The sequence below is a fragment of the Notolepis coatsorum genome (assembly GCF_963971535.1).
Source record: "Notolepis coatsorum genome assembly, chromosome: 8".
Classification (NCBI taxonomy): domain Eukaryota; kingdom Metazoa; phylum Chordata; class Actinopteri; order Aulopiformes; family Paralepididae; genus Notolepis; species Notolepis coatsorum.
Genome location: NC_140172.1, coordinates 129,744,900 through 129,769,793, shown reverse-complemented (window position 1 = coordinate 129,769,793; position 24,894 = coordinate 129,744,900). Strand labels below are relative to the sequence as shown.

At 44.9% G+C, this 24,894-nt stretch overlaps 1 protein-coding gene across 1 annotated transcript; it reads right to left on the bottom strand.

Moving 5' to 3' along the window:
- Window positions 1–5,841: 5,841 nt before the first annotated feature.
- On the bottom strand, window positions 5,842–24,014 carry exoc3l2a (exocyst complex component 3-like 2a; the record flags this gene model as incomplete). The annotated part of the gene is made up of 13 exons (XM_084320527.1): window positions 23,915–24,014; window positions 18,774–19,331; window positions 17,856–18,073; window positions 16,612–17,368; window positions 16,309–16,423; window positions 16,103–16,213; window positions 15,838–15,938; window positions 14,849–14,959; window positions 14,572–14,707; window positions 14,044–14,166; window positions 12,620–12,775; window positions 8,790–8,911; window positions 5,842–6,169 (listed from the first exon to the last, which is right to left on the bottom strand). The coding sequence occupies exons 2-13, from the start codon at window positions 19,307–19,309 to the stop codon at window positions 5,842–5,844; spliced, it is 2,814 nt and encodes a 937-aa protein (XP_084176653.1). The 5' UTR covers window positions 19,310–19,331; window positions 23,915–24,014.
- Window positions 24,015–24,894: the final 880 nt, after the last annotated feature.

Below are 24,894 nucleotides of genomic sequence, written 5' to 3'. Positions count from 1 at the left end.
GCGGAGCGGAGCGCTCGAGAAATCCGCTCTTCGCTCTAGACGTCTGGTTCCGCTCTCATTCGCTCATGTTCGCCCGCCCCCCCCAAGTCGCTCGCCGCTCGCTCACCGCTCACCTTTTGGAGCATGATGTAAATTAGCTTGATTTCACCAAACTACAACAGTCTCTGCACCCCCTGGGCCCCTTAACAATTGTTTGTATTGAGCCGTATTGTATTGTACCCATTCTGCAATGTTAAATAACGTTTATCCATTCAACTATACTAAGCTATGGTAGCTAGCCGCAATGCTATGGCCGATCCCATTCACGTTAGCATGTAAGCTAACAACAACAGTTAGAGTTAGGTTTAGTCTCTCGCTTTTTGAGAGACATAAACTCTCCGCTCTTGGTGGTACATTGTGTTGATGACTCTGCACCCCCCCTTAACAACTGTTTGTATTGAGCCGTATTGTATTGTACCCATTCTACAATGTTTTTATTTTTTATTATCTTTTTCCCCCTCCTTTTTTCCGATTTTTCTCCCATCCCACTGTTAGTCGTTATGCCAATTCCCAATCCCCTTCCTGGTTTTGTTGCGCACTTTCCCCTACTGTTGGTCCGAGAGGCCGGAGACTGTCACATGCGTTCCTCCAACGCATGTGCAGCCAGCCGGCAGCCAGCCTGGCCGCGCAGATTCTCACCGGGAGAGTGTAACGTGTGGAAGGTCGCACTACCTCTCTCCACATCCTACCCTTGCTGAGCAGGCGCCCCAACCGAACTGTAGGGGTCCACAACGCCCAGGACCCACCCACGGCTCCCCTCCCCCTAACTCAGCCAAACGAGTTAGTATAGCGATCAGCCCGAGCCAAGGCAATGCTGACTCTCCGGGAGTCGAGACCGCAGCCTCTTGCATTGGTGACGAGCACAATCTCCGCTACGCCACCTGACCGCCCCCCATTCTGCAATGTTAAATAACGTTTATCCATTCAACTATACTAAGCTATGGTAGCTAGCCGCAATGCTATGGTCGATCCCATTCACGTTAGCATGTAAGCTAACAACAACAACAGCGTTAGGTTTAGTCTCTCGCTTTTTGAGAGACATAAACTCTCCGCTCTTGGTGGTACATTGTGTTGATGTTGGTTTCGTTTCATCAATAAATGAGGCAGAGCACAGTGAATGTATCCTTTTTTTTTATTGGACTTTGTTTGTTTCTCACTGAAAATAAATGTTGCGTTCGCCCGAGGTCCCGACAGGTGATTTAAAGATGGCGGATTCTACTTTGGACTTAGCAGGATGTATAGTGACGGTTCACCCTTCTCATTGGTTGAAAATGGCCTTCATGTTTGTACATTGCCACCTGTTGCTTTGGCATTGTACTACATGTATATTACATCAGCGCCGCTCACATGCTCTGGTCAGTCGTCCCTACTAACACAATTGGCAGTGTTAGCGGGTGGGAAGCCGGTGGGGTATGTATCCTGGTCGTTGTAAACAGCGACTCCTACTGGTCGGTCGGGCGCCTGTTCAGCAGGGAAGGGATCTGGGGGAGATAGTGTGATCCTCCCACGCATTACACTCCCCCGGTGAGAGTCCTCGCTGTCAGGTGAAAAGAAGCGGCTGGCTGACTCCACATGTATCAGAGGAAGACATGTGGTAGTCTTCTCCCTCCCCAGGCCGACAGTAGGGGGCAAAAGCGTGCAACGATCAGGAAGGGAATTGGCATAACGACTAAATTGGGATGGGAGAAAAATACGGAAAAAAGGGGGGAGAAAAGGTAGATAAAAAAATAAAAAACGTATTCAAACGTATTCAAGTATAAACATCATAACCATGTCACAACAGCATTTATAATGTATATTATCATCAATACGTTAGTTTACCAATAGGTTAAAGTGTTATTAGATAGATTTTCATTTTAGTTTTGGTGTTGTTTACTTCACGAAAGTCAACCATTTTGGAAAATGTGTACGTCGGGAATTGTAGTAGAATTGTAGAGGATACCGAGAGCTTTCGATGAGAGTTGGAATTTTTCCGAACGACACTTCCCAAAAGCCGGGAAGGGAAAATCGGGTTTCAAGCAAATTACTATATGAATTTTTTTAATATCTCTTATTATTCGGGATAATAAACCACACAACTTAACGTTATTGACATATATTGAAGCGCAGTTAGTTTCTCTTCCATATTTTTTGCATGTAGCAACAATTAGATTTGAAATTTGTTTCAAAATGGTTGCACCCTGATACAAATTTAAAAGCTACTGTACATACAGTAGATTTCATTATCTGTTCAGTGTTCTTATACTAAATCCAAATTGAACGCAAGCATTTGAAATATAAGATTAAATTAAATGTGAGATTACTTAAATTTTGTTATTATCTTCTGATATATTTGGCCACTTTTCATAAGACAAAATACTGATAGCTCCTTAAATTCTCGCTGGCAAACATCTACTAGACAAATCAGCAAATACCAGCATCCTACGTTAAAGGTGCTATAGATCAAATGTTTTCTTTAAATAATACATCCACAGAGCTTTTAGAAAGGTGCAGAATAAAAGCATTGAATTAATTTATCATTTAAAAAAAAGTTACAGGTCCAAAATTAATGTTGTTGTTTACATGTTGCATGCATGTATCCCCTCCCTACTCCCCATTTCCCCACGTGGAATGCACCTGATTGGATAAATGACATGCTGGTGCTCTAGTGTGACTATATGGACTGAATGTTATCTATATCACCTTAAAGTTTAAACATATGATGATATGATGATATACGATATATGATATGATATGATATGATATATGATATATGATACGATACGATATAATGTGCAAGAAACCAACCAATACGATATTCAGGGGAAAGCCAGCGAGCCAAGAGAGGTCACTGTGCAGTCTGAGAGCACCCCCCCCCCCCCCCCCCCCCCCTGCCGAGGTCGGCTCACTTTGTTTTGAAGGGGCCACAATCAAATGTCAAAGATGAAAAAGCTGCCATCGCTGCACCTTCGCTCTGAGCGGCGGAGGGGAAGTCCTTGGCTCTGGCCGACGGAGGGGGAAGTTCCCTCCTAAGCGCACGGCGTAAACTTGGCTCCAATAAAAGCATCCGTTTGCCACCTCGGCGGACAACAGGAAATCTTTGTTTACCAAAAAACATCCCCTTTGGTGGACCCGGAGGTATGACCCCTCCGGCCACACAGAGGCCTCTCATAGCAAAGCCCTGGTGGAGGCCTGTATTTCAGGATCTCAACCTTGCTGGCGTTCTCAGAGACAACAAAGACATAAAGTATGCGTGTGTATATACGGACGCTGACATACCGATAGACGGCGTGCGTCAGACCCGAGGGGCTGTGTACGTTTGTCAAAGTGCCCTTTGGTATGTATTGTTTCGCATTGGTTGTTGACTAAGTGTCTGACATTTATTCCCATGGGCAGGGAGGCATGTTTGCCTCAAGTTAGAAGATAATACAATGTACAATAGCATCCGCTTTGAGTAGAGTTCACCGTGTCTGTGTACGAATAAGCGATCACCTTGTTCTGCCTCGCCTACTTTTGCCATTGTCATTCTGTTGCCTGTTGCTGAACTTCGTGGCGAACAATGCTAGCTAAAATGTGGATATTCCCAACTTGAGCAAATAATAATGAACAAAACTGCTTAGCTAGCTCATCCTTGTAACAAAAGGAATTATGTCGAAAGAGTTCGTTACTTGCAGTTTTTCATTAAAGAAATATGGACTTCGAAGGCTAATATATCCCTTTCTAGGTACTGTGTCATGTAGGCTACATATGGGAAGTGGAAATACAAAAGTGACAAGCTAGCAGCATCCGTGTTCCCTACAAGGAAACTATAAAAGAAGGAAAGGTCATAATGTCAGAACACCAGCGTTCTATGCTCTGCTTGGTGCCAGACTTTTGGTGCCAGTTCTATTGGAGCCTATGGGAGATGCATGGCTAAGCAAAAATCAACCAATTTATCAAACGTTAGCTAGTTAACAATGCAACAGATTGCAGATGATTCTGACATCCGAGGTAATGACGGGTCATGAACGAGGAGACGGCTGATCCCATTCAACTCGATGTCGGCCGAATGTTTCCACACTTGGCACCGATGTGCGTTCACGTGCTACACAGTGACGCGATGACCCTTCCTTCTTTTATAATTTCCTCGGTTCCCTAGAAGCACACAATGTTGAGCTGAAATACAGCATACTGTATATACCCCCCCCAACTGCAACAAATGACATGCTGAATTGTTACAGTTCACCCAGTCAATGGGTTTTTATTAAAGTCTCAAGCAATAGACTGAGTTCATTCACAGTGAGAGTTCAATCAAATTTACAAGTTATATAAAATATGTCCTCACATAATATGCAATATATCAAATAACATAGAACAGTATAGCAATAAGGCTTTGCAGTGTCCACAACACCCACAGAGAGACTATATGACGTTACATGACCCAGAGATTTAAAGGCACATTAGACAGCATGTCGCTTTCTTATTGCATTGCATTTCATTACATCTTCTTAACAATAGATTCCACGTTTTACTTAGTAGGCATACAATGTCTAACTTTTTTTGTGAATGTGAAAATATCACTCGTTTACATTTTTAGATGTGAATATCGATACGAACACAGACAAAACCGGTGTGAAAACAGAGGAATTCATTATGGAGACAGCGATGTGCGGTCTGTTTCACATTTCCATGACAAGAAGTAAATTTAACATTTTGCAGCGCCCCCTGGAGGTGAAGACGTGCACACAGTAGGAGCAGTACCTGAGGTCAAGTTTCTTCGTTCACCTTCCTCTCAATAGCTTTTGACATCAAATCAATGCTAACAATATTTGGTTTATAATCGTTTTTTGTATCTAGGTGCATGTACAACTCAATATTTGTTTGTTTTTTACAGTATTTATGTGATTCTCTTTATATTTCGTATGCCCTGCTTATCCTTAACCCTTTCATATGTCACTTTTGAGGATTTTCTTTTTTCCTCTAGAGGTGTAAGTTTTAATATGTCTTTGAATTCAATCTTGGAATCCTAGAACTCAAAATTATTCTCTCACACGTGGGATTGTACACCTGAGCGAGTTGAACCTGAAACATCCACATCTAAAACAACTGACAATTTACCAACACTCTCTCTCTCTTTAGACACATATTAGCCTTCAACTTGCACACACACATAGCCTTCTATCTATTCTCTTATAGTCTGTACACCATATCTATAACTCTCATAGTATGTATGTCAATGCTCCACTTATTTCTACGTATAAATTAGGGATGCTCGATATTGGCTTTTTTACCGATACCGATATACCGATATTGTCCAACTCTTAATTTCCGATACCGATATCGATATCAACCGATACCGATATATGCAGGGTTTCCGCCCCCAAAAAACGGAATAATTTCAGGTAATTAACATTACATATCTCTTGTTGTGGAATTAACACAACATTATGCATACTTTTGACAATAAATAAAATTTGAATTTTTTCTTACTTGCTTCCCTGTGTAAATAAAGGTTAAATGTAAAAAAAAAAAAAAAAAAAAAAAAAAATTGAAAACCGATACCGATATTTTCCGATATCACATTTTAATGCCAATATCGGCCGATAATATCGGTAGGCCGATAATATCGGACATCCCTAGTATAAATACTTTGTATTAGTTTGCCGTTCTATAGAGAGCTAATAGGCTAGCGGCCGTTGCTGTAACCTGTGTCTCTCCGCGTGGCAACATGTCACTCTGTCAGTAAACTCTATCCTTACAACTCTGTTGTCCGCTCTCCGTGAATAATCTGGTCAAATTATTCCAGCAACGTATGTCAAATCCAGATGGTCCAGAGTCCATGGACTACTCCTCCCTGTGGACTTTATTAATTTCCTGTGTACTCTGGGAGTCCAGGGACTGGTGGCTCGCGTTCCTCCTGCCGCTCGTCTGGCGCCGCCGCTGCCCGGGACGGTTCTCCGATATCCAGTTGGAGATGGTCATGGCGATGCGCAGGATCCCCAGGCTGATGCAGTGCACCTCGGAGGTTACGGGGATCTCCGAGAAGAGGGCGTGGTCGCGGCATATGAGGAGGTTGCTGCACTCAAAGTCTTTGACAATGTTCAGGATCTCCTGACGCTCGGCCTGACGCATCATCCCCCGCACATTCAGCAGGGTGGAGACGTGCCTCTTCCTGCAGGGAGGGGAGGGGAAGGGGGGGGGGGGGGGGGGCAGGGGTAGAGGGGAGGGGAGGGGATGTTAATTGAAATACGATTTGATTAGGCCTAGTTGGCAAAGGCCTTGATTGCCGTTGAGTCACTGCATCCTTCTCTGAGCCACAGCAGTGGGAAGGAATAGAAACTAGGTTTCTCATTCATTAATGTTTTATATTTATTTTTACATTTTTTTATATACATTTTTATATTAATGCTATTCATTTTTATATTTGTATATACATTTGTATATGAATGCCATTTATTTTCTTTTTTTTTATCCACTTTTTCTCCTTATTTTCTATTTTTCTCCCATCCCAATTTCTGTTTCCAATTCTCCCCTCCCCTTGTCTTGAACGTTGCTCGCATATGCCCCTCACTGGCCGGTTGTAGGGAGGATAGAAGCCTTGCATCACGTGTCCCCTCCGGCCTCCGGTACACGAAGAGGCAGCCTGTTACATCTTTTCACCTGCCAGCGCGGACTCTCATTGGCGAGGTGTAACGTGTGGGAGGCTCACACTACCCCCGCCATTTCCTGTCTCTGCTGTGCAGGCGTCCCCCAACCGACCTGTAGGAGTCGCTGTCCACAACGTCCAGATTACCACCCATCGACTTCCACCCGCTGACTCTGCCAATTGAGCCAGTATGACGGCCGGCCCAAGCCGGAGGCAACGCCGACAGCCGGATTCGAACCTGGTGTCTCTTGCGTTGGTGACAAGCACAATGTCCGCTGCGCCACCCAGCCGCCCCATGCCATTTATTTTCTATATTTCTTTTTATATTTTTACATACATTTTTATATTAATGCTACTTCTATACATTTTGTCCATTCACCACAATAGTTGTGCAAATGTCTTTTTTCTCCAATAGAACAACTGCAGTATGTCAACAAACTGTATTGCTTATCAAGGTATTCACATGCGGCCACCTATACCTTTTCAGTTACTGAAATGTGGGTTTTGAGTGTTTGGGGAGTCCATACAAAATAGTGGCGTGACCCAAGCAGCCATTATTTTATTTTTTTTATTGGTCTTTTTCCCCCTCCATTTTCCTCCGATTTTCTCCCATCCCAATGTTAGTCGTATGCCAATTCCCAGTCCCTTCCTGGTCGCTGCGCTTTACCCCCCACAGTCAGATCATTTGGGAGAGTGGAGGCTACCACGTGCTTCCTCCGACACACGTCCAGCCAATCACCGCTTCTTTTCACCTGGCAGCGCGGATTCTCATTGAGAGGGCGTAGCGTGTGGAAGGACCACACTACCCCCCTCACGTCCAATCCGCGCTTAGCAGGCGCCCCGACCGAACTGTAGGAGTCGCTGTTTACAACGACCCGGACCCACCCCGCCAGCTTCTCCCACCTTCTGATACAGCCAATTGTATCAGTGCAGACGGCCAGCCAAGCTGGTGACAACCCCGGAGCTGTGAGCTGGATTCGAACAGGCGAACCAAGCTCACAGCTCCGGGGCTGGTGACGAACGCAATCTCCGCTCGACCACCTAACCGCCCTCCAAGCAGCCATTCTGATAGTTGACGTCACTTTTCAGCAACAAAGCACGTCTGTAGAATGATTTCCAAACGACAACAAAATCAAACAATCACCACGACTGCGTCGAATGTTGAAAGGCCCAAAGTAAGCAACACTGTATTTAATAATTGAGAAAATTTACCTATTAAACTAAAAGACTAGAAAAAAATCAGGAAATGTGTGGTATTGTGTTTTTATGATTTCATAAGGCTAAAGATTGGCACACCTCACTCAACGAGAAAGGAGAGAATCAGGTGTGTGCGTGTGTGTGTGTGCATGCGTGTGTGTGTATGCGTGTGTGTGTGTGCATGCCATGCGTGTGTGTGTATGCGTGTGTGTGTGTGTGTGTGTGTGTGTGGGTGTGGGTTTGTTTACATGTGCATCCTTGGGAGGAGACTGATAGTCAATTGAGGAACACAGCGAATGCACAGCAGCCTTTGATCTCCCAAAATACCAACAGAGGGTGTTGCCAAGCAGTAAACAACAGAGGCAAAGCAGTTCCTCTGCCCGTTAGTGAGATAACACATGTCCATCTCCGAAGCCCCGCCCTCCCCAGCGCCCCCCTCTTTGATTCCGAGCGTGGCACCAGACTGTCTCCTGCAGAGTGGCAAGAAACAGGAAGTACTCCGCAGAAGCTTCCTGTCTGCTCCGCCGCGGGTCATGCGTCACACACCGTGGTACGTTGCCAACCGTCACCTGAAAGCCCGACTAGCACAAACAGCCCGCGGGCCGGGCTTCCCCCTGAGGCCCCTCAGACCCGCTCACTCTCAAAACAGACCCTCGCTCCTCTCCCAAAATAGCCCAGTTAATGTAGATATGTTTCCGCGCTTCTTTTCCTTGTTTTGATCCCCTGTGTCAACAAAAAGGACTCTGCGCTCTCTTAGGTTTTCCTACCTCAGGCTAAGCGCCAAAAACAGCTCGTTGGGAATGTGTGGCAGTAAGCACAAAATAATATAAGGCCCTTCAGGGTATAGTCGTAAAAAAAAAAGAAGAGTGCCCTCTTGAATGATACAGTACTCGCTCACATCCTGGGAAAGTGTGCAATCATATTGTTCGTCGTATGTGAAGTTGTTTACCGTATATCTGGAAACTCTTTGACCAGAACCGCGACCTCCATCTGAATGGAAGGGGTGTCCTCCAGGAGAATGATATCAGCCAGGTGGCAGATGATGCTGTCCAGCCACGACGCGTCTGATTCCTGAAGTGCGGATAAGACAGACAAGAGATGAGAAGAGTTGATTAGATTAGATTAACAGACTTGCGTCATGGTGGACTATCTACATCTTATCACTAGCGTGTCAGTTGACTGTGGGGATCTATAGACTTTCCAGCTTACCGTCAGTAGGTGGCCAACAGGGTAGTGTCAACAGATTTTCAACAGTTTATTTTAAAGGTAGTGTAGTGGAATCTTTTGTTAAGCAATTTTGACTTTTGGAAAGATTTGGCAAGATTTGTTGAAATAATAATAATAAGTATCTAGGGTTCTCTCTCCTGATTAGATAAAGTGGGAACAGGATACCAGAACATTTATTTTCTGTTTCCTGCAGAGCGGAGGGACTGAGAGACCCATGTTACTGACCAAACACTCTATATCAGTGATGGCTGTTGGAATGTAGAGCTATTATTTGAACTATTATGTAGACAACGTATTTAAAAAAAAAACTAACAAAAAAAACACTTACAGCACCTTTAATTAAATTTATTGTAGGTAGTCACGATAAGGGATCGTTTTATAACCAACTTTTTATGTGGAAATTAGGATTTCATGGCTTTTCAGCTTGGTCAACGAGTGATGACTCCCTCTCTACTGGTTATTGACAAGTTACTGACACACTGACTGTTTGTAAAGACTCTATAATGGCTATTAAACTACAGTGTTTCCAGCCCACATATTTGCGGCTCCAAGAGTCCAAATCACTTGGAGTGTAAATCAATGTAATAGAGAATGTGTAGAGGGTGGGGAGTTACGGACGTAGATATAAAACATAATAAATTGCCATTCTGGGATGGAACCACATGGCAGCCATCTTAACTGGTCCAGTTCTAAACCTGCATGAACTGAAGCCATTGAGATTTCATTAACTGTCATAATGTATTATAATTGTATAATTGTATTATATTTGTAACCACCTATGGGTGTTTGGAATATCTTCCTGAAATAAACTTTCTACAGATGAGATTTAAATGTTTTTTTGCCACAACCTTTTTTCTTTGTGTAATGGTTGGTGGTCCATATCTTTTTTTTATCTACTTTTTCTCCCATTTTCTATTTTTCTCCCATCCCAATTTCGTATCGTCCAATTCTACCCTCCCCTGTCTCGAACGCTGTTAGGCCATGCCTCCCACAAGCCGGCTGCAATGTGGACGAAGCCTTGCATCACGTGTCCCCTCCGGTACTCAAGGAAGCAGCCGTCGCATCTTTTCACCTGCACAGCGCGATCTCTCAGCGACGGGGGTCTGCGTGGGAGGGACATGCCGCCCCCGTCGCTTCCTGATTCTGCTGCGCAGGCGCACCAACCGACCTGTCCACAACGTCCAATTCCCACCCATCAGCTTCCCACCCCCTAATACTGCCAATTGTATTAGTATGAACGACCAGCCAAGCTGAAAGCAATGCGGAGAGCTGGGCTCGAACCCAGCGTCTCCTGCATTGGTGGCGAGCGCCTTGCCCACTACACCACCTAGCCGCCCGGTGGTCCATATCTTAAAAAGCATTGTTCACATGAAAACAAAAAAATGGAAAATGGTGCTTCATCTCAAGGGTTAATTTGTCATCACAATTGACCATATTCACACGGCGGTAAGAGCAAAATGGCCGGCATGTGAATGTGGTCAATTATAGATCATGAACTATCACAGCATTAAACATTTGTTGTCATGTTAAAGCTGCAGTAGGCAACTTCTGAGAAATTAGCCAGAGCGAGTTTATAATTTTGCCCAGCAGAAATAGAGCGAGCTCTGCATCACTTTTCAAGCCCATGCAGCCGCAACAAAGGTTTCCCACAGACTCCCAGAGGCACCACATCTGATTGGCCAAAAACAACAGCTCCCTGCATCAATAACCAATCAGATGTGTTTGCCAAGTGGCGTTCCCAGGGTCACATCGGAAAACTAAGACACCATCTAGTTCCTCGTTAAACAGGACACACAATGTACTGTCGATCAGAGGCTGGGGAAGTATTTTCTATTATTTATTTTTGAAAGATTCAGCTTAAAGCAGCGAGTGCCTCTGGGAGTCTGTGGAAAACCTTTGTTGCAGCGTGCATGGGCTTGAAAAGTGATGCAGAACTTGCTCAATTTCTGCTGGGCAGGTAAACTCACTCTGGTTAATTTCTCCGAAGTTGCCCACTCTGCTGTTGTAATTTACATCTGGATCTTCCAGATGAAGCTACGTATTAGCATGTAGTCTAGGTTAACCTACTGAATACCGTAGCATCTGAAAGAAGCAAAGAGTAATATCACAAACTGAAAGGTCAGAGACCGAACATTCAATTAATTAAACTGGATAACACCACTCCACTTCATAGTTTCTTTTTTTTCTAAGATGTGTTTTTTCCTTAAAATGGCAGATTATGTTAGAGGAAGGGGGGGGGGGGGGGGGGTACGGAAGAAGGAAAAAAAGAAAAAATCTTCAACTTGGCATTTTCTAAAAATATCTGTCTCTTTTTCTTAGATATCCATTAAAGATTCATCCTCCTCTCGGTTTCCACAAAAACCCTGTCCTGCTCTTCGTTGAAAAAGGCCATCAAGGCCATCCCAGAGCTACATCAAAGCTGACCCAGCTGACAGGAACAGGAAGTTCCTTCTGAACACAGAGGCTTCCTGTTGTCAGCCGAGGTGACGGACACTTGTTTGAACTCGCGTACGGAGAGAGGGGGCAAATGCCACGCTGGCTGGCCTGGCGGTTCCTCCAGACCCCGCTTCCCTCCTCCAGGCCGCTGCGTAGGCCTGGCTCATCCATCTCCATTACACTGACGGACGCCATTTTTCACAGACGGGCCCCTACATCAACACTGTCAGTTAATCCTGCCCTGACCCATTCTAGGGTCAGCCTGACAGCCTCCATTCATAGAAGGCTCTGCATTCCCCAGGCAACATTTGGTCTGCTTTTTTAACAACTGGCTTATGGAGAATATATTTTAGAGGGGTTTTATAGAAGTGTCCACACTGAAAAAGTTATGGTGACCCAATGTGTTTTTTGGATCAAGTCAAGTTAATGAATGAATGAATGATCATTACATTTATATAGCGCTTTTCTAGACACTCAAAGCGCTCCCCACACAATGTAAGGTGGAAATGGCCTCCTTCACCATTAATCAAGTTAATGATTGATCAGCGAGTGATAGCCAGAATGGCACTTTCTCAGATGTGTGTGATTGATAGAGGTGTGATTTGAATTAACACCCCAACTCTATGGGATTAACAGTATGTGCTTCTCCAGAGACAGAAAAGAAGATAGATACCGACTTCCTCTCCATGTGTTCAGTAGAAAGCCATCCAGCTGCAAGCTAGCCTAGCATAGCACAGATGAATGGAAGCGGCTACGGAGCAGCTAGCCTAGCTGTTAGCCAAAAACACCTCTCATGGAGTTTTAAGCTAGGCTAGTGGTCCGTATCCGCTTCCATTCGTTTGTGCTAAGCTAGGCTAGCTTGTAGCCGGATAGCTTTCTACTGAAAACACAGAGAGGAAATTGGTATCCATCTTCTTGTCTGACTCTGGAGAAGATATTAAGCACATTTCCTACCCATAATGTCGACGTGTCCCTTTAAAGACTGACACAATGTACAAGACAAATGTTACTGTGGCAGATAACAGGATACTGAGAAATACTGGCGTTTGATAAATTGTCTTCATGACACATGCTCCATTTGAAAGATAAATCGTTTCATTATTTTAGCGGACTCACTAGATCTTTGAAGAGTCCTTTGAGCTGCTTGGCCTCATCCTGCAGGCGGAAGGCCACCCTCTTCCTCATCTTCAGGGATGTGCAGATAACCCGTCCCCTCATGATGGCTCGGACGTACTCCACCAGGACCCGCCTGTGCACCTCACCCACCAGCGTCTGGCAAACAATTCATCCAGTCAACAAACGGTATGTACACTTTTTGGACCATAGGTCATGTTGTTGTACGGTGTTGGTGATATGGCTCTAGCAATGCAGATACAATCTGTAAATTTATTGTACTTGGTAAAAACAAAAGAAAGATCTGATACGTGGACCGAATTCTGTAATTAAAGGAACATACATTTTTGGGAAATACACTTTTTTTCCCATCTTCCCCAGAATTGGACAAAAATATTGATATCATTTTTTATCTCTGTGCATCAGGTTTGGAGTTGTTGGAAGTTGTATTTCTTAATTTCTTAGGCTAGCTGCTCCCTTGTGCTTCCAGTCCTTGTGCTAAGGAAAGAAGCATTTCATATAAAAGTATTCTGTATTTTTGTATGACAACTAATAAAGAAACTTGAACTAAGCTATAGCTGCTCCCTTCTGCTTCCAGTCCTTGTGCTAAGCTAGGCTAGCTGCTCCCTTCCAGTCCTTGTGCTAAGCTAGGCTAGCTGCTCCCTTCCAGTCCTTGTGCTAAGCTAGGCTAGCTGCTCCCTTCTGCTTCCAGTCCTTGTGCTAAGCTAGGCTAGCTGCTCCCTTCTGCTCCCAGTCCTTGTGCTAAGCTAGGCTAGTTTCAATCAATCAATCGGGGAACATAGGACCCGGGGAACATAGACATGCTCCCCTTCTGCTAAGCTAGGATAGCTGCTCCCTTCTGCTTGCAGTCCTTTTGCTAAGGTAGGCTAGCTGCTCCCTTCTGCTTCCAGTCCTTCTGCTAAGCTAGGCTAGCTGCTCCCTACTGCTTCCAGGCCTTGTGCTAAGCTAGGCTAGCTGCTCCCTACTGCTTCCAGGCCTTGTGCTAAGCTAGGCTAGCTGCTCCCTACTGCTTCCAGTCCTTGTGCTAAGCTAGGCTAGCTGCTCCCTTCTGCTTCCAGTCATTGTGCTAAGCTAGGCTAGCTGCTACCTTCTGCTTCCAGTCCTTGTGCTAAGCTAGGCTAGCTGCTCCCCACTGCTTCCAGTCCTTGTGCTAAGCTAGGCTAGCTGCTCCCTTCTGCTTCCAGTCCTTGTGCTAAGCTAGGCTAGCTGCTCCCTATTGCTTCCAGTCCTTGTGCTAAGCCAGGCTAGCATGCACCTGGACCTCTCTCTGGAGCTACTGGACACACAGAGATTAATCTAATATCAATCTTCTCATCTGACTCTGGGGAAGATGGCAAATAAGTGTATTTCTCTAAGTGTTGTGAGTGTTCTTTTATTTAAAGCAGTTGACTCCAGTGAGGTGATACCTGATATGGTGGAATGTCCATCCTCCTAAACTTCTTGAAGTGTTGTTTGATACAGGCCTCGATTGCCTCAAATGCCTCTGTGTTGTTCAGCCATTTCCTCTTCACCAGCTTGTCAAAAAAAGGCTGGAACAACAGGAGACGTAACTTTGATTTATTATTAATAATAATTATAATAATGATAATAATAATAATAATAATATTTACATCTACATGAACACTTTAACCATTTAGCAGACACTCTTCTGCATGTTGACTTACAACACGTGCAACAGTAGGACAAGCTCTATTCTAGTATTACCAACATAGCAAATTATACAGAGTAGGGGCACTGAGGGCGAATCACAAAGCCCAGTCAATAGAGTTATAGGCCTCATACAAAATAAAAGTGTCATACAGCAAATAATTTTCTCATTTTCTATTATTCTTTAGAGAGAGAGAGAGAGAGAGAGAGAGAGAGAGAGAGAGAGAGGGAGAGAAGCTGGCAGTTTCCAGAGATAGGGAGTGAGATAAACAGATAACAGTTCTCACCCTGATGTGCTCAAACAGTCGGTCAGTCAGGACCCTCACTGATTGGTTGATAATCCTGTCCAGGGAGGAGTTGGCTCTCTGTGCTGAGTCCTCACTCCCCTGTTGGTCACACTGTCTGCAGCGCTGCACAAAGGACCTGGGATTCACACACAGATATAGAGCAAAGTGCATATTACTACACAAACCTTCTTTGATGGAGGTGAATCATCTCATTGACATAAATGAGATGACCCCCCCCCCCCCCCGGCCCAACACACACAAACTACCATGTGTCTACCTGAGAGGGGGGCAGCAGTTGACCAGAGCGATCGTCCTGGATACGTATCCATCCCCCCGATCTCCAAATTCTGCCTGGGTCTCATGGAACATCTCCACCTTCCTCTGGAACCTGGACACAGGGGTTCAGAAATATTATGTTGAATGAATGTTATGACTGAGCAATATCAAGATGTAATAATCAGATGTACCTTCACATACTATGGAGGAAACGGTTGCAAACTCGTAAAAAAAAATCATATCCCAGTTACATAACTGACCATTGAAACTCATAACTCTTGAGACAATGTATGGTTTGCAACCATTTCCTTAGTAGATCTACTGTGAGCTTCCTGTTTTAGAAAAGGACATGTATCATGGTTTGGTTTTTTCGAAGGCTAAAACACTTGCTCCAATGGATTGTAATGGAGCCTGGTGAGAGGATGCAGCAAAGTTTCTCAATAGAGAGAGACACTATGACCTGTAATTAGGGATGTCCGGTATTATCGGCCGATATCAGCATTAAAATGTGATATCGGAAAATATCGGTATCGGTTTTCAAAAAATAAAAATAAAAAAATCTTTTTTTACATTTATATAACCTTTATTTACCCAGGCAAGCAAGTAAGAACAAATTCTGATTTTATTTATTGTCAAAAGTATGCATAATGTTGTGTTAATTCCACAACAAGAGATATGTAATGTTAATTACCTGAAATTATTCCATTTTTGGGGGGGGGAAACCCTGCATATATCGGTATCGGTTGATATCGGTTGATATCGGTATCGGAAATTAAGAGTTGGACAATATCGGTATATCGGTATCGGTAAAAAAGCCAATATCGAGCATCCCTACCTGTAATAGTCGACGTCATGCCAGACCATGTTTAAAATAGGGCAAAAAGTGAACCTGTGCTTGAATTATTGAAGAGCCGCTGTGACCTTTGTTAATATATGCTGATGATTCAGCTCTATATGAGAGAAGATGCCTTTCTGGTGGTATCTACCTACCTATAGAGGAAGTCAGCCAGTCCATTGAGACTGCAGCGAGCCACCCTCGCCCCCAGAAACTGGTTTACAGCTGTGGATCTGTCCAGGTCCACCTTCAGCCTCTGGGACAGTCAAATACACAGGGAAATACATCAAAACGTATGGATCTATATAAGGCCAGAGTAGGATATATAATACACTGCTGGTCAAAACCATTATGAAAAGAAAAACATGGTTTCCTAAGGATTTTCTACAGTAAAACACAGTACAATAGGACGGTATATACCTGGATGACGGAGCGCGCCAGGCAGGACTGGTACTCCTCTATGTGTAGAGTCTGGGCCCATCGCCTCTCCTCCTCATCCAAGACCTGTGTCAACTCGGTTGTCACGTTCTCCTGAAAAGTCATGGGAAAGACATGATCTCACCACCACTGAGGCTGATGTACACACTTACAATGGAGGAGCCAGGCATGATGAAGTCTGCTTTTACCGTGACGATGCTGAGGCAGTCTTGCTCCAGCCTGTCCACTGTGTCCTGGGGCAAGATAGGCTCCAGGGGGGAATAGTTGATGGGCATGGATGTGCCAATGGTGCCTAGGACGTCCCTGTTGGGGAACGACAAAGATAGTTACTAAAGCCTCTTCTGTAAAGGAATAGCATGTCTATTTTGAAGTGCTGTGAGGTTTAGATTTTCATGTTCAATAGTTTGTTTGATACGAGTACTGTATCGTATGAGACTATACCCCGAGTGATTATCCCATTATCAACTGCCAACTGATCTTCCGAGATCTACCTGTTATAGATATTGTAGAACCAGTCCAGCAGCGAGTAGACATCGGTGATCTGCAGCGGGCAGCCGGTGAGGGTGCGAAGGCGCTTGGCCACGGCCCGGTGGTAACTCTCCACGTACACCTGGAAGGCTGAGAACTCCTCGGGGTAGATGGACACGGCGTTCCTCCTCGCCGCGTCCAGGTCGTCCACCATCCGACTGCGCAGGCGGTCCAGGTAGGAGGCCAGCTGACCCGCCTGGGTGTCCATCTGAAGGGGCAGGCTCCAGTCCGCCGCCTCGGCCACGGCGTGCCGCCACTTCAGTTTCAGCTGCCGGGGACGTTGGCTGGACTGGGGGGTCGGGCAGCCGCCCTCTTGCTGGGGGGGCGCGGCCTCTTTTCTCAGGGCCCAGGCGGCGTCGGCGTGATCCTCCTGTTGGATCACCAGCACCACCAGGCCAAGGTTGGGCCCGGCGCTGGGCTGGCGGAGGGATTCCCGCACCACGTCCCACATCTCCTTCTGCAGTGCCTCGTACAGGAGCTCCACGTCCTTGGCCTTCCGCCGGGCTGAGTCCACCGTAGCATTGGGGCCACACTGGTCATCCAGGGACATGAAATTCATCATACCGGAGGGGATACCGGCGGAAGCAAAAGTGGGAGTGAGGGTTGGGGTGGAGCCGCTGGGCAGGAGAGACAGCACCTCCCACTCTCGCTCCAGCTCCTGAATGTGTGTGTCTGCCAGGAGGAGGTCCCTGTGGTTGACCAACTGAAGGATCTCCAATACTGAAGAGAGAGGAGAGAGAGGAGAGGGTGAGACTAGGTTTTTTTCCAGCAGAAAACCACAGACGGGGTAAAAGGAGAGGGCTGGCAGGAAAAGCGATATATTTTTGTGGATATTGAATAGTAATGGATTGAGAAGTTTGAAACAGTTTAGTTTTTTGCTCATCGTACACCGTCCTATTCCTAGCCACGTTCCCCGTGGAGCTGTGTGGACAGTAGCATGGTGATTGAACCTATACAGTATCTAGAGGAGGCTGCAGTGGGAGGAAGTGTGCTCATTTCCTGCTTTCACAGTCTGGTGCTGATTGAACCCATTCCAGCATGTTCATGAACTTAATAGCTCGGCCTAGACAGTGATGTTTTTCATGCCGAACGCTGCTCTCACCTGAAAGAGGCTCTCTCACAGTGATGTTTTCCATGCAGAACGCTGCTCCTACCTGAAAGAGGCCCTCAGATAGTGATGTTTTTCATGCAGAAACGCTGCTCCTACCTGAAAGAGGCTCTCTGGCTTTAACGACCGGCTCCTCCTCCACCGTTTCCTCCTCGGGCTCTTGGGAGCCTCGGTCTGACATGGACTCCCTCTTCAGCTTGCCCAGGCTGACAATCCTGAGGAAGGAGGGTCGCCTGTTGGGTTCAGCGTTGCCGACTGTGTTCAGATCCCCACAGGGGAGGCTCTCCCGGCGCTCCTCCTTACGCCGTCCTGCGAAACTGACAAGAGCAACCAGAAGCAGAACGTGAACGACTGCCACTGAATGTGTCCACATTTCTGATTTCTTAGACGGCATGACCGCCTGTGTATTCGGAATCCAAATCATTTCCATTTCAGTTAAAGAGTGACAGGAAAAGTGATCAAAAGAAGGGGTACGGCTTGCAGCTTAGGTCTTGAGCCAGACACTGCAAGGTCACCGTATCAGTCTTTGCCGACTGAGACTAGACGTGGTAGAAGACTAGACATGCTAAACTGTATAAACATGTTAATAGAAAGTCATGAATACGCATTGGCATTTAGGAAGTTCTTGAACCGCTCACCGGTACTACCTGACTGGAATGTATAAGATTCCATCAAGCCATTACGACTGAAAACAATGTCACAGTTATAAATAGGCTCATTCACTGGCCACAGCGAGCACTAACGAACAAAAGGAGTTCCGTAGTTCCACAGGTTTCAATTACATAACCTATTAGGACATAATCACACTATATTTAATGTTCATTTCCGCCATTTAGCTGCACCTTAGCAGATGGCCTGTCTGGCCACAAATGGAAAGTTACATGATGTTCAAGTGTGCTTTGCCACGCCATCAGGATTGGCATAAGCACTTGACCAAAATGTCTTACTCTGTGCGTTAGGAATTAAAATAATTCCCATTTCAGATCTACATTTAAGATCTTGAATTCTTCTTCTCACCGAAGCAGAGTCATAATCTCCTCCGAGCTCCTCCGTAAGCCTCTCCTCTTCTCCTTCTCTGGCGTGGGTGTACAGGAGTCCGTGGAGCTGCGCAGGGAAGGGCTGGTCCCCCACACGCTGCGTCCCGACATGCGTAGCCCCTTCCCCAGCTTCTCGAGGGTCTTAAGGGGCGACACCCCGCAGATCCTCTCCAGGGTTCCCCTTAGGGGCCTCCCTTTAGGATTCCCTGCTCCGTGCTTCTCAGCGTTCACCTCGTTCTCCTCCTCCTCTCCGTCGCGGGACATCGTCCTGTACTGGTGGTTGTTGCCCCGGACCTCCCCCATGATGAGACCCATGTCGCCCACGTTCCTCTCCTCCTCCAGGTCCACCTCCTCGAAGGGGTTCAGGTTCTTCAGTCCCTTCAGGTCTTTCAGATCGTTGAGATCATTCAGGTCTCTCATGTCCAAGTCCAGCCTGGGCAGGATCAGCTCTCCGTTGCTTCTGGGGAACTCATGGCAGCTCTTGGACCTCCCCGGCAGCTGCTTTAGGATGGGCATGTTTGCACTTAGTCTTTCAAATCTGCAAAACAAAGAGTGGAAAGAAAAGAGTGCAATTACTGACCATGAACTTTGAGAGATTCAACACGTTTACATGTAAACCCGCCCTTCAGATCTAAAAACAAGACTTATCTGATGTTTCTTTTGATTATTATCATCATTTATTTGAAATTAGTGTATTTCAGCAACATTTCAACATTTTATATATTGACATTATTTAGTTTGATTCTCTGTGCAGCTTCTTGACACTGGAAATAGAAGTGCTTGTGTCTTGTGTCCGAGTTATGATTGGAAGCTGGAGTTCCAAGAGTTGGAAAGCTGTTTGTTTAACAGTTAGTGCCGATCAGACGTGTTTATTTAATTCGATTCCAAAATATCCCTTTTGGTTACATAATGTTATGAAATTCCCGAATAGGAAATATGGATTCTAATTATTGTTGTATTTGCAGAATGCTAGAACAAGCTAGACTACAACCTTGTATAGTATGCTACCATTCAGGACCAAATAAACATTTATGTATGTGGAACTGTGCTGAGATCAGGCTTGTGCAGTAACACTGTTTCTGAGATCCTGTAAGGCTGACCTCTTGGCTCCTATGTTTAGGGATAATTTAATGTGACAGCAGAATTGTATATGGTTATCTATCTACTGTAAAGCACAGTTATAAGTTAAGGAAATAATTAAATAAAGCTGATTTCCAGAATAGTTAGAATGTGTGATGTCATTATGATGTCACATATTCCAGGAACTCAGGAAGTATTAAATATAGCTCAGTGAAATTATTAAAAAGGAATATGCGAAGGCCTTGATATATTTGCTTATCTTTTATTTTGTACTTTCATTTCACTGGCTAGTTAATACTTATCTTTTACTCAATAACTCTCAAACAAAATTAATGTATACAGGACAGCTTATAGTTTGGAGATATGTGTGAGATCATGTGCATAATAAATCAGCTTTATTTTTGGGTGAAAGTTCTTACCCCCCCCCCCCCTCCCAGTTTCCAATAACCAAAAAAATACGTATTCAGGAAAAAACCCTGAATGCCAGCGGTGACGATAACTACAGGTTATTGAGGCAACTGAGGTTGGAGGTTGACATCATGTTGGTGGAATGTAAATAATATTCTACCAAAGTGAAATTGGAGGCTGAGTTAGGTTGGGTTGAGTAGGGGCAACATGTAGAGATCGTATGTATTATTTATATATTATTGTTGTTGTTGTTGTTGTTGTTGTTGTTGTTGATGAGGTTGCTGCTGCTGTTGTGTGCATTACTCCTTCAGCTTATCAATGCCTTTTACAAAGTGAGACCTCCAGAGAACATGGTCCTCTACCCTGGAGGGGGGGGGGGGGGGGGGGGGTGACGTGGCTCCTCTTCAGAGTTTCCTCAGTTTGGTCCTTGGTTCGTTTCTGTTGGCCTTGGTGCAGCGGATCGTAGAGGACCTTTCAGAGGACTCTTCACCAGCAGCAGTCTGTTGGCCTTGGTGTAGTCAAGTCAAGTCAAGTCAAGAGTTTTATTTGTCACGGCATACAAGTATACAATGAAATGCGGGTGGTCTTGCCCGCAACGATGTGCAATACAGTGGTACAACATATAATAGAATCCAATAAAAACAACATTGTGCAATAAACAGGTAACAGGTAACATGGTGTGACATCTCAGTATCTGTACATAGTTATTTACAGAGCATATAGGACATGCTAGGTAGCTTTGGTAGTGCAATACACTGTTACTGTTGTTATACTAATTTAAAGTGGCCTTTCCTTTTGGCCATAAGTGGGTGTGTGCGGCATGAGTGTGTGCCCGCTCATGTTAAAGTGTTAAAGTGGCTGCTAGTGTGTGAGCGTGCACAGCGTGCGTGTCGTGTGTGTGCTTGTGTGTGGATAGTTCAGTGTTCTGTGGCACTCAATGTTCATTGTTCAAGGCTCTGATGGCCTGGGGGAAGAAGCTGAGCCTAAGCCTCTCTGTCCTAGTAGCTGGGGTTCTCAGGCGTCTGCCTGACCTCAGCAGCTGGAACAGGCTGTTATTGGGGTGGTGGGGGTCTTTCATTATTCTGCAGGCTCTGGATTTGCACCTCTTGTTGTATAGAACCTGCAGGGGAGGTAGTGCAATACCCGTGGTACGCTCGGCTGAGCGCTGAGTGTAGCTGACTGACCGTAGAGGACCTTTCACCAGCAGCAGTCTGTTGGCCTTGGTGTAGCTGACTGACCGTAGAGGACCTTTCACCAGCAGCAGTCTGTTGGCCTTCTTCTTCTTCTTTTTCTTTCGGCTTTTCCCATCAGGGTTCGCCACAGCGGATCATCCGTTTCCATCCGTTTCTGTCATCATCGTCCTCCGTCACTCCCGCTGCCTGCATGTCCTCCTTCACCGTGTCCATAAACCTCCTCTTGGGCCTTCCCCTCCTCCTCTTTCCTGGCAGCTCCATCTCCAGCATCCTCCTCCCGATGTACCCCACCTCCCTCCTCTGCACATGTCCAAACCATCTCAGTCTTGCCTCTCTCACTTTCTGCCCGAACTGCTCAACATGGGCCATTCCTCTGATGTAGACATTTTTTATTTTGTCCAACCTTGTTACTCCCAGAGAGAACCTTAGCATCTTCATCTCTGCCACCTCCAGCTCCGCCACCTGCTTGTTGGTCAGTGCCACCGTTTCTAGACCATACAGCATAGCTGGTCCTGGGAGTCTATTTGGCAAAATGCAGGATGAAGTCTCCGACCCATTGGAGTTGATGGCGATGTAGCAGAGACTCTACACTGCAGTCCCTGTCTGTTCCAGAACACCAGTGGCTCAGTTCCATGTTCTTCTGGGGAAGTTTCAGGTGGAAGTCCTCCAGGGACCTGATGGCTGTACGTTGGTCCACGTCTTAAATCCATACGGTGAAAACGCAGGCTGCGCACTAGACAGGGACTTTGGTTTGGAGATTGTTTTGGAAGACATTCTTCCTGAAGCGACCAAATTACACTGATGCTTGAGATGTACAAACACGCATACACACACACACTCGCATGTATGTGCGCACACACACATACCAGTAGAATACTTAACACCAGGTACTGTACACCAAAGTATTTGTTATTTCCACCCCAAACCCCTGTATACTTTTGCTCCTCTACATTTGAAAGGAAATCCTACATTTATCTTTGAAAGTAAAAGGTCTTGCTATGTGCTTTCAACGCTCAAGCTGGCAAACAAAGGAAGTAATCAAAACCAGCATAATCAGCAATCACTCTTAACACAATATTCTGAAGGCCAGTGCATTAAGGTTTGAACACTTCCAATCACTGAAATACAAGAACAATGTGTCATATATTAATGTATGCATTTACTTTTGATAGGCTACTTAAGTACATTCCATATTATCAAAGACATCTATATCTTATTCTTACTGTGTATACAATCTTGAATGGAGGACATTTACTTTTACCAGTCAGTCTCCTATTCTCTATACACTGGCACTTCTGATTGTGTGACTATTCTCTATACACTGGCACTTCTGATTGTGTGACTATTCTCTATACACTGGCACTTCTGATTGTGTGTGTGTGCAGTTCTTTGGAGTTGCCTATATGGTGGATATCAATATGATAAACATTTCAATAAAAAAAAAAAATGACAATCATTCTTGGATTATGCGAGTTCTAGGTGATTAGATGAAAAACAAAAAGCAGAATAAAGTTAGCATCAGAAAACTTAAGTTAGCATTTTCTTTCTGCTTTTTTATTCTTGTTCTCTCACTTGTATGGTAATTAAGTAAATATTGCATCGAACCTTTTTCTCTTTTTTTGCCTGGGTTCATAGTATTTAGTAGTAAGATACCACTGTAGTACTGAACTCATTTAGTATTTTCTTTGTTTTCAGAATCTTGACAAGAGGACACTGTTCATTAGGTCGATCTAATGATAATGTTGATGCATTTTCTTGTTGGCAAAATAATACATGTTATTATAATGATAATGCAATCAATGCTATTTCATTATTCAACAGACAAGAAAGATAATACAGTATTGATCTGATACAGTAGGAACACAGATGAATGAATATATATAGGTAATACAGCAGAGCATATGTAAATATTTAATACTGCAGACAGAACGGTTGATGCAATATAATGCCAATTATATTGCAATACATGACTCCTCTTAAACAGGTGAGCCAGAAATGTGCAACTGTTAAAAATTCATTCATCCTCTGTATAGATAATTGGATCCGTCACCTGCACAGTATCTGCTAATTGAATTCACAATTAGCAACTTGATTGATTGGTTGAAATATTGACAACTTGGGTCTGAGTACTGTGGTGTGATATATCTCATGCTCTAATCACAAGATAGATTACATGACAGCTCATCAATTAAAGGATAAACACAGGAAATGATTTTACACATTTTAAATGGATAAGCGAGTCACTATACAGCATAATTATGCAGGTAGAGAAAAGGGAGAAACACCCACACGGAGCAACTTCTACTGAGAAACGACAAACCACAGCATGGACTGCAGAACAAACCCAACACTGACACTAAGCATGACTCAAAAACTCAACATTGTACAACTTGATTTATTTTTCTTTCTTTTCTTCCCGAATTAAATGAAAGCCTCTTACCTCTTTTAGCCGCACAGTGTTTCAGAGGAATGACATCTCGGTGTGTTCTTGGATATATCAGTTGTGTGTGTGTGTGTGTGTGTGTGTGTATGTGTGTGTGTGCATACAGTATTGTGTTTGTCTCTGTCCTGTATGCGATATAAGGCCAGGACTGTGTCTGTATCTGCCGCACTCTGACTGTGACTCAAGAGAGCAATGTGTTGGTTGCCTGCGGCTTCCTGGCTGGGGCTCTATTGTAGCAGAAGGTGATGTGTTTTCCTGAGGAAATGGCTGTCCTGTCCTCCACGCCCCCCAGCCCGTCCCCCCCTCCCCACCGCCACCCCCCCCCCCCCCCCCCCCTCTCTACTCCCCACTCCCCCCGACACCTAAGCCATTCGGGTCAGTCATAGGCAGCACAGTACTGTACCACCCGTAAGCGAGAGGAACGAGGTGTGCTCCACCGCGTCCTTGAGTCAAGATTCCACTCAGACAACACCAACAATGTGCTTGTTTCCTTCATGGAAAACTACATGTACAGTATGAAGGAATCTCGGTTGAACAGAGAGGGAGAGAGGGGGGGGTGAATACAAGTACCTTACAGTATGTTATTGTTATTATTGTTATTATTATTGTTATTATTATTACATTAAAGTATATTGCATTCCTGCACATCTCAAGGTAGGGTGTGGTCCTGCGAGGTGACTGCGTGGGCAAACGGCCCCTTTGTTGATTGTCTGAGTGTTTTTTCCTGACATTTCCTAGATACCATACAGTTGAGGGTCATAAGAAAGATGGGAGACAGACAGAGACAGAGACAGAGACAGAGACAGAGACAGAGACAGAGAGAGAGAGAGAGAGACAGAGACAGAGACAGAGACAGAGACAGAGACAGAGACAGAGACAGAGACAGAGACAGAGACAGAGACAGAGACAGAGACAGAGACAGAGAGAGAGAGAGAGAGAGAGAGAGAGACGGGGGGGCACCTGACCTGAACCTAACA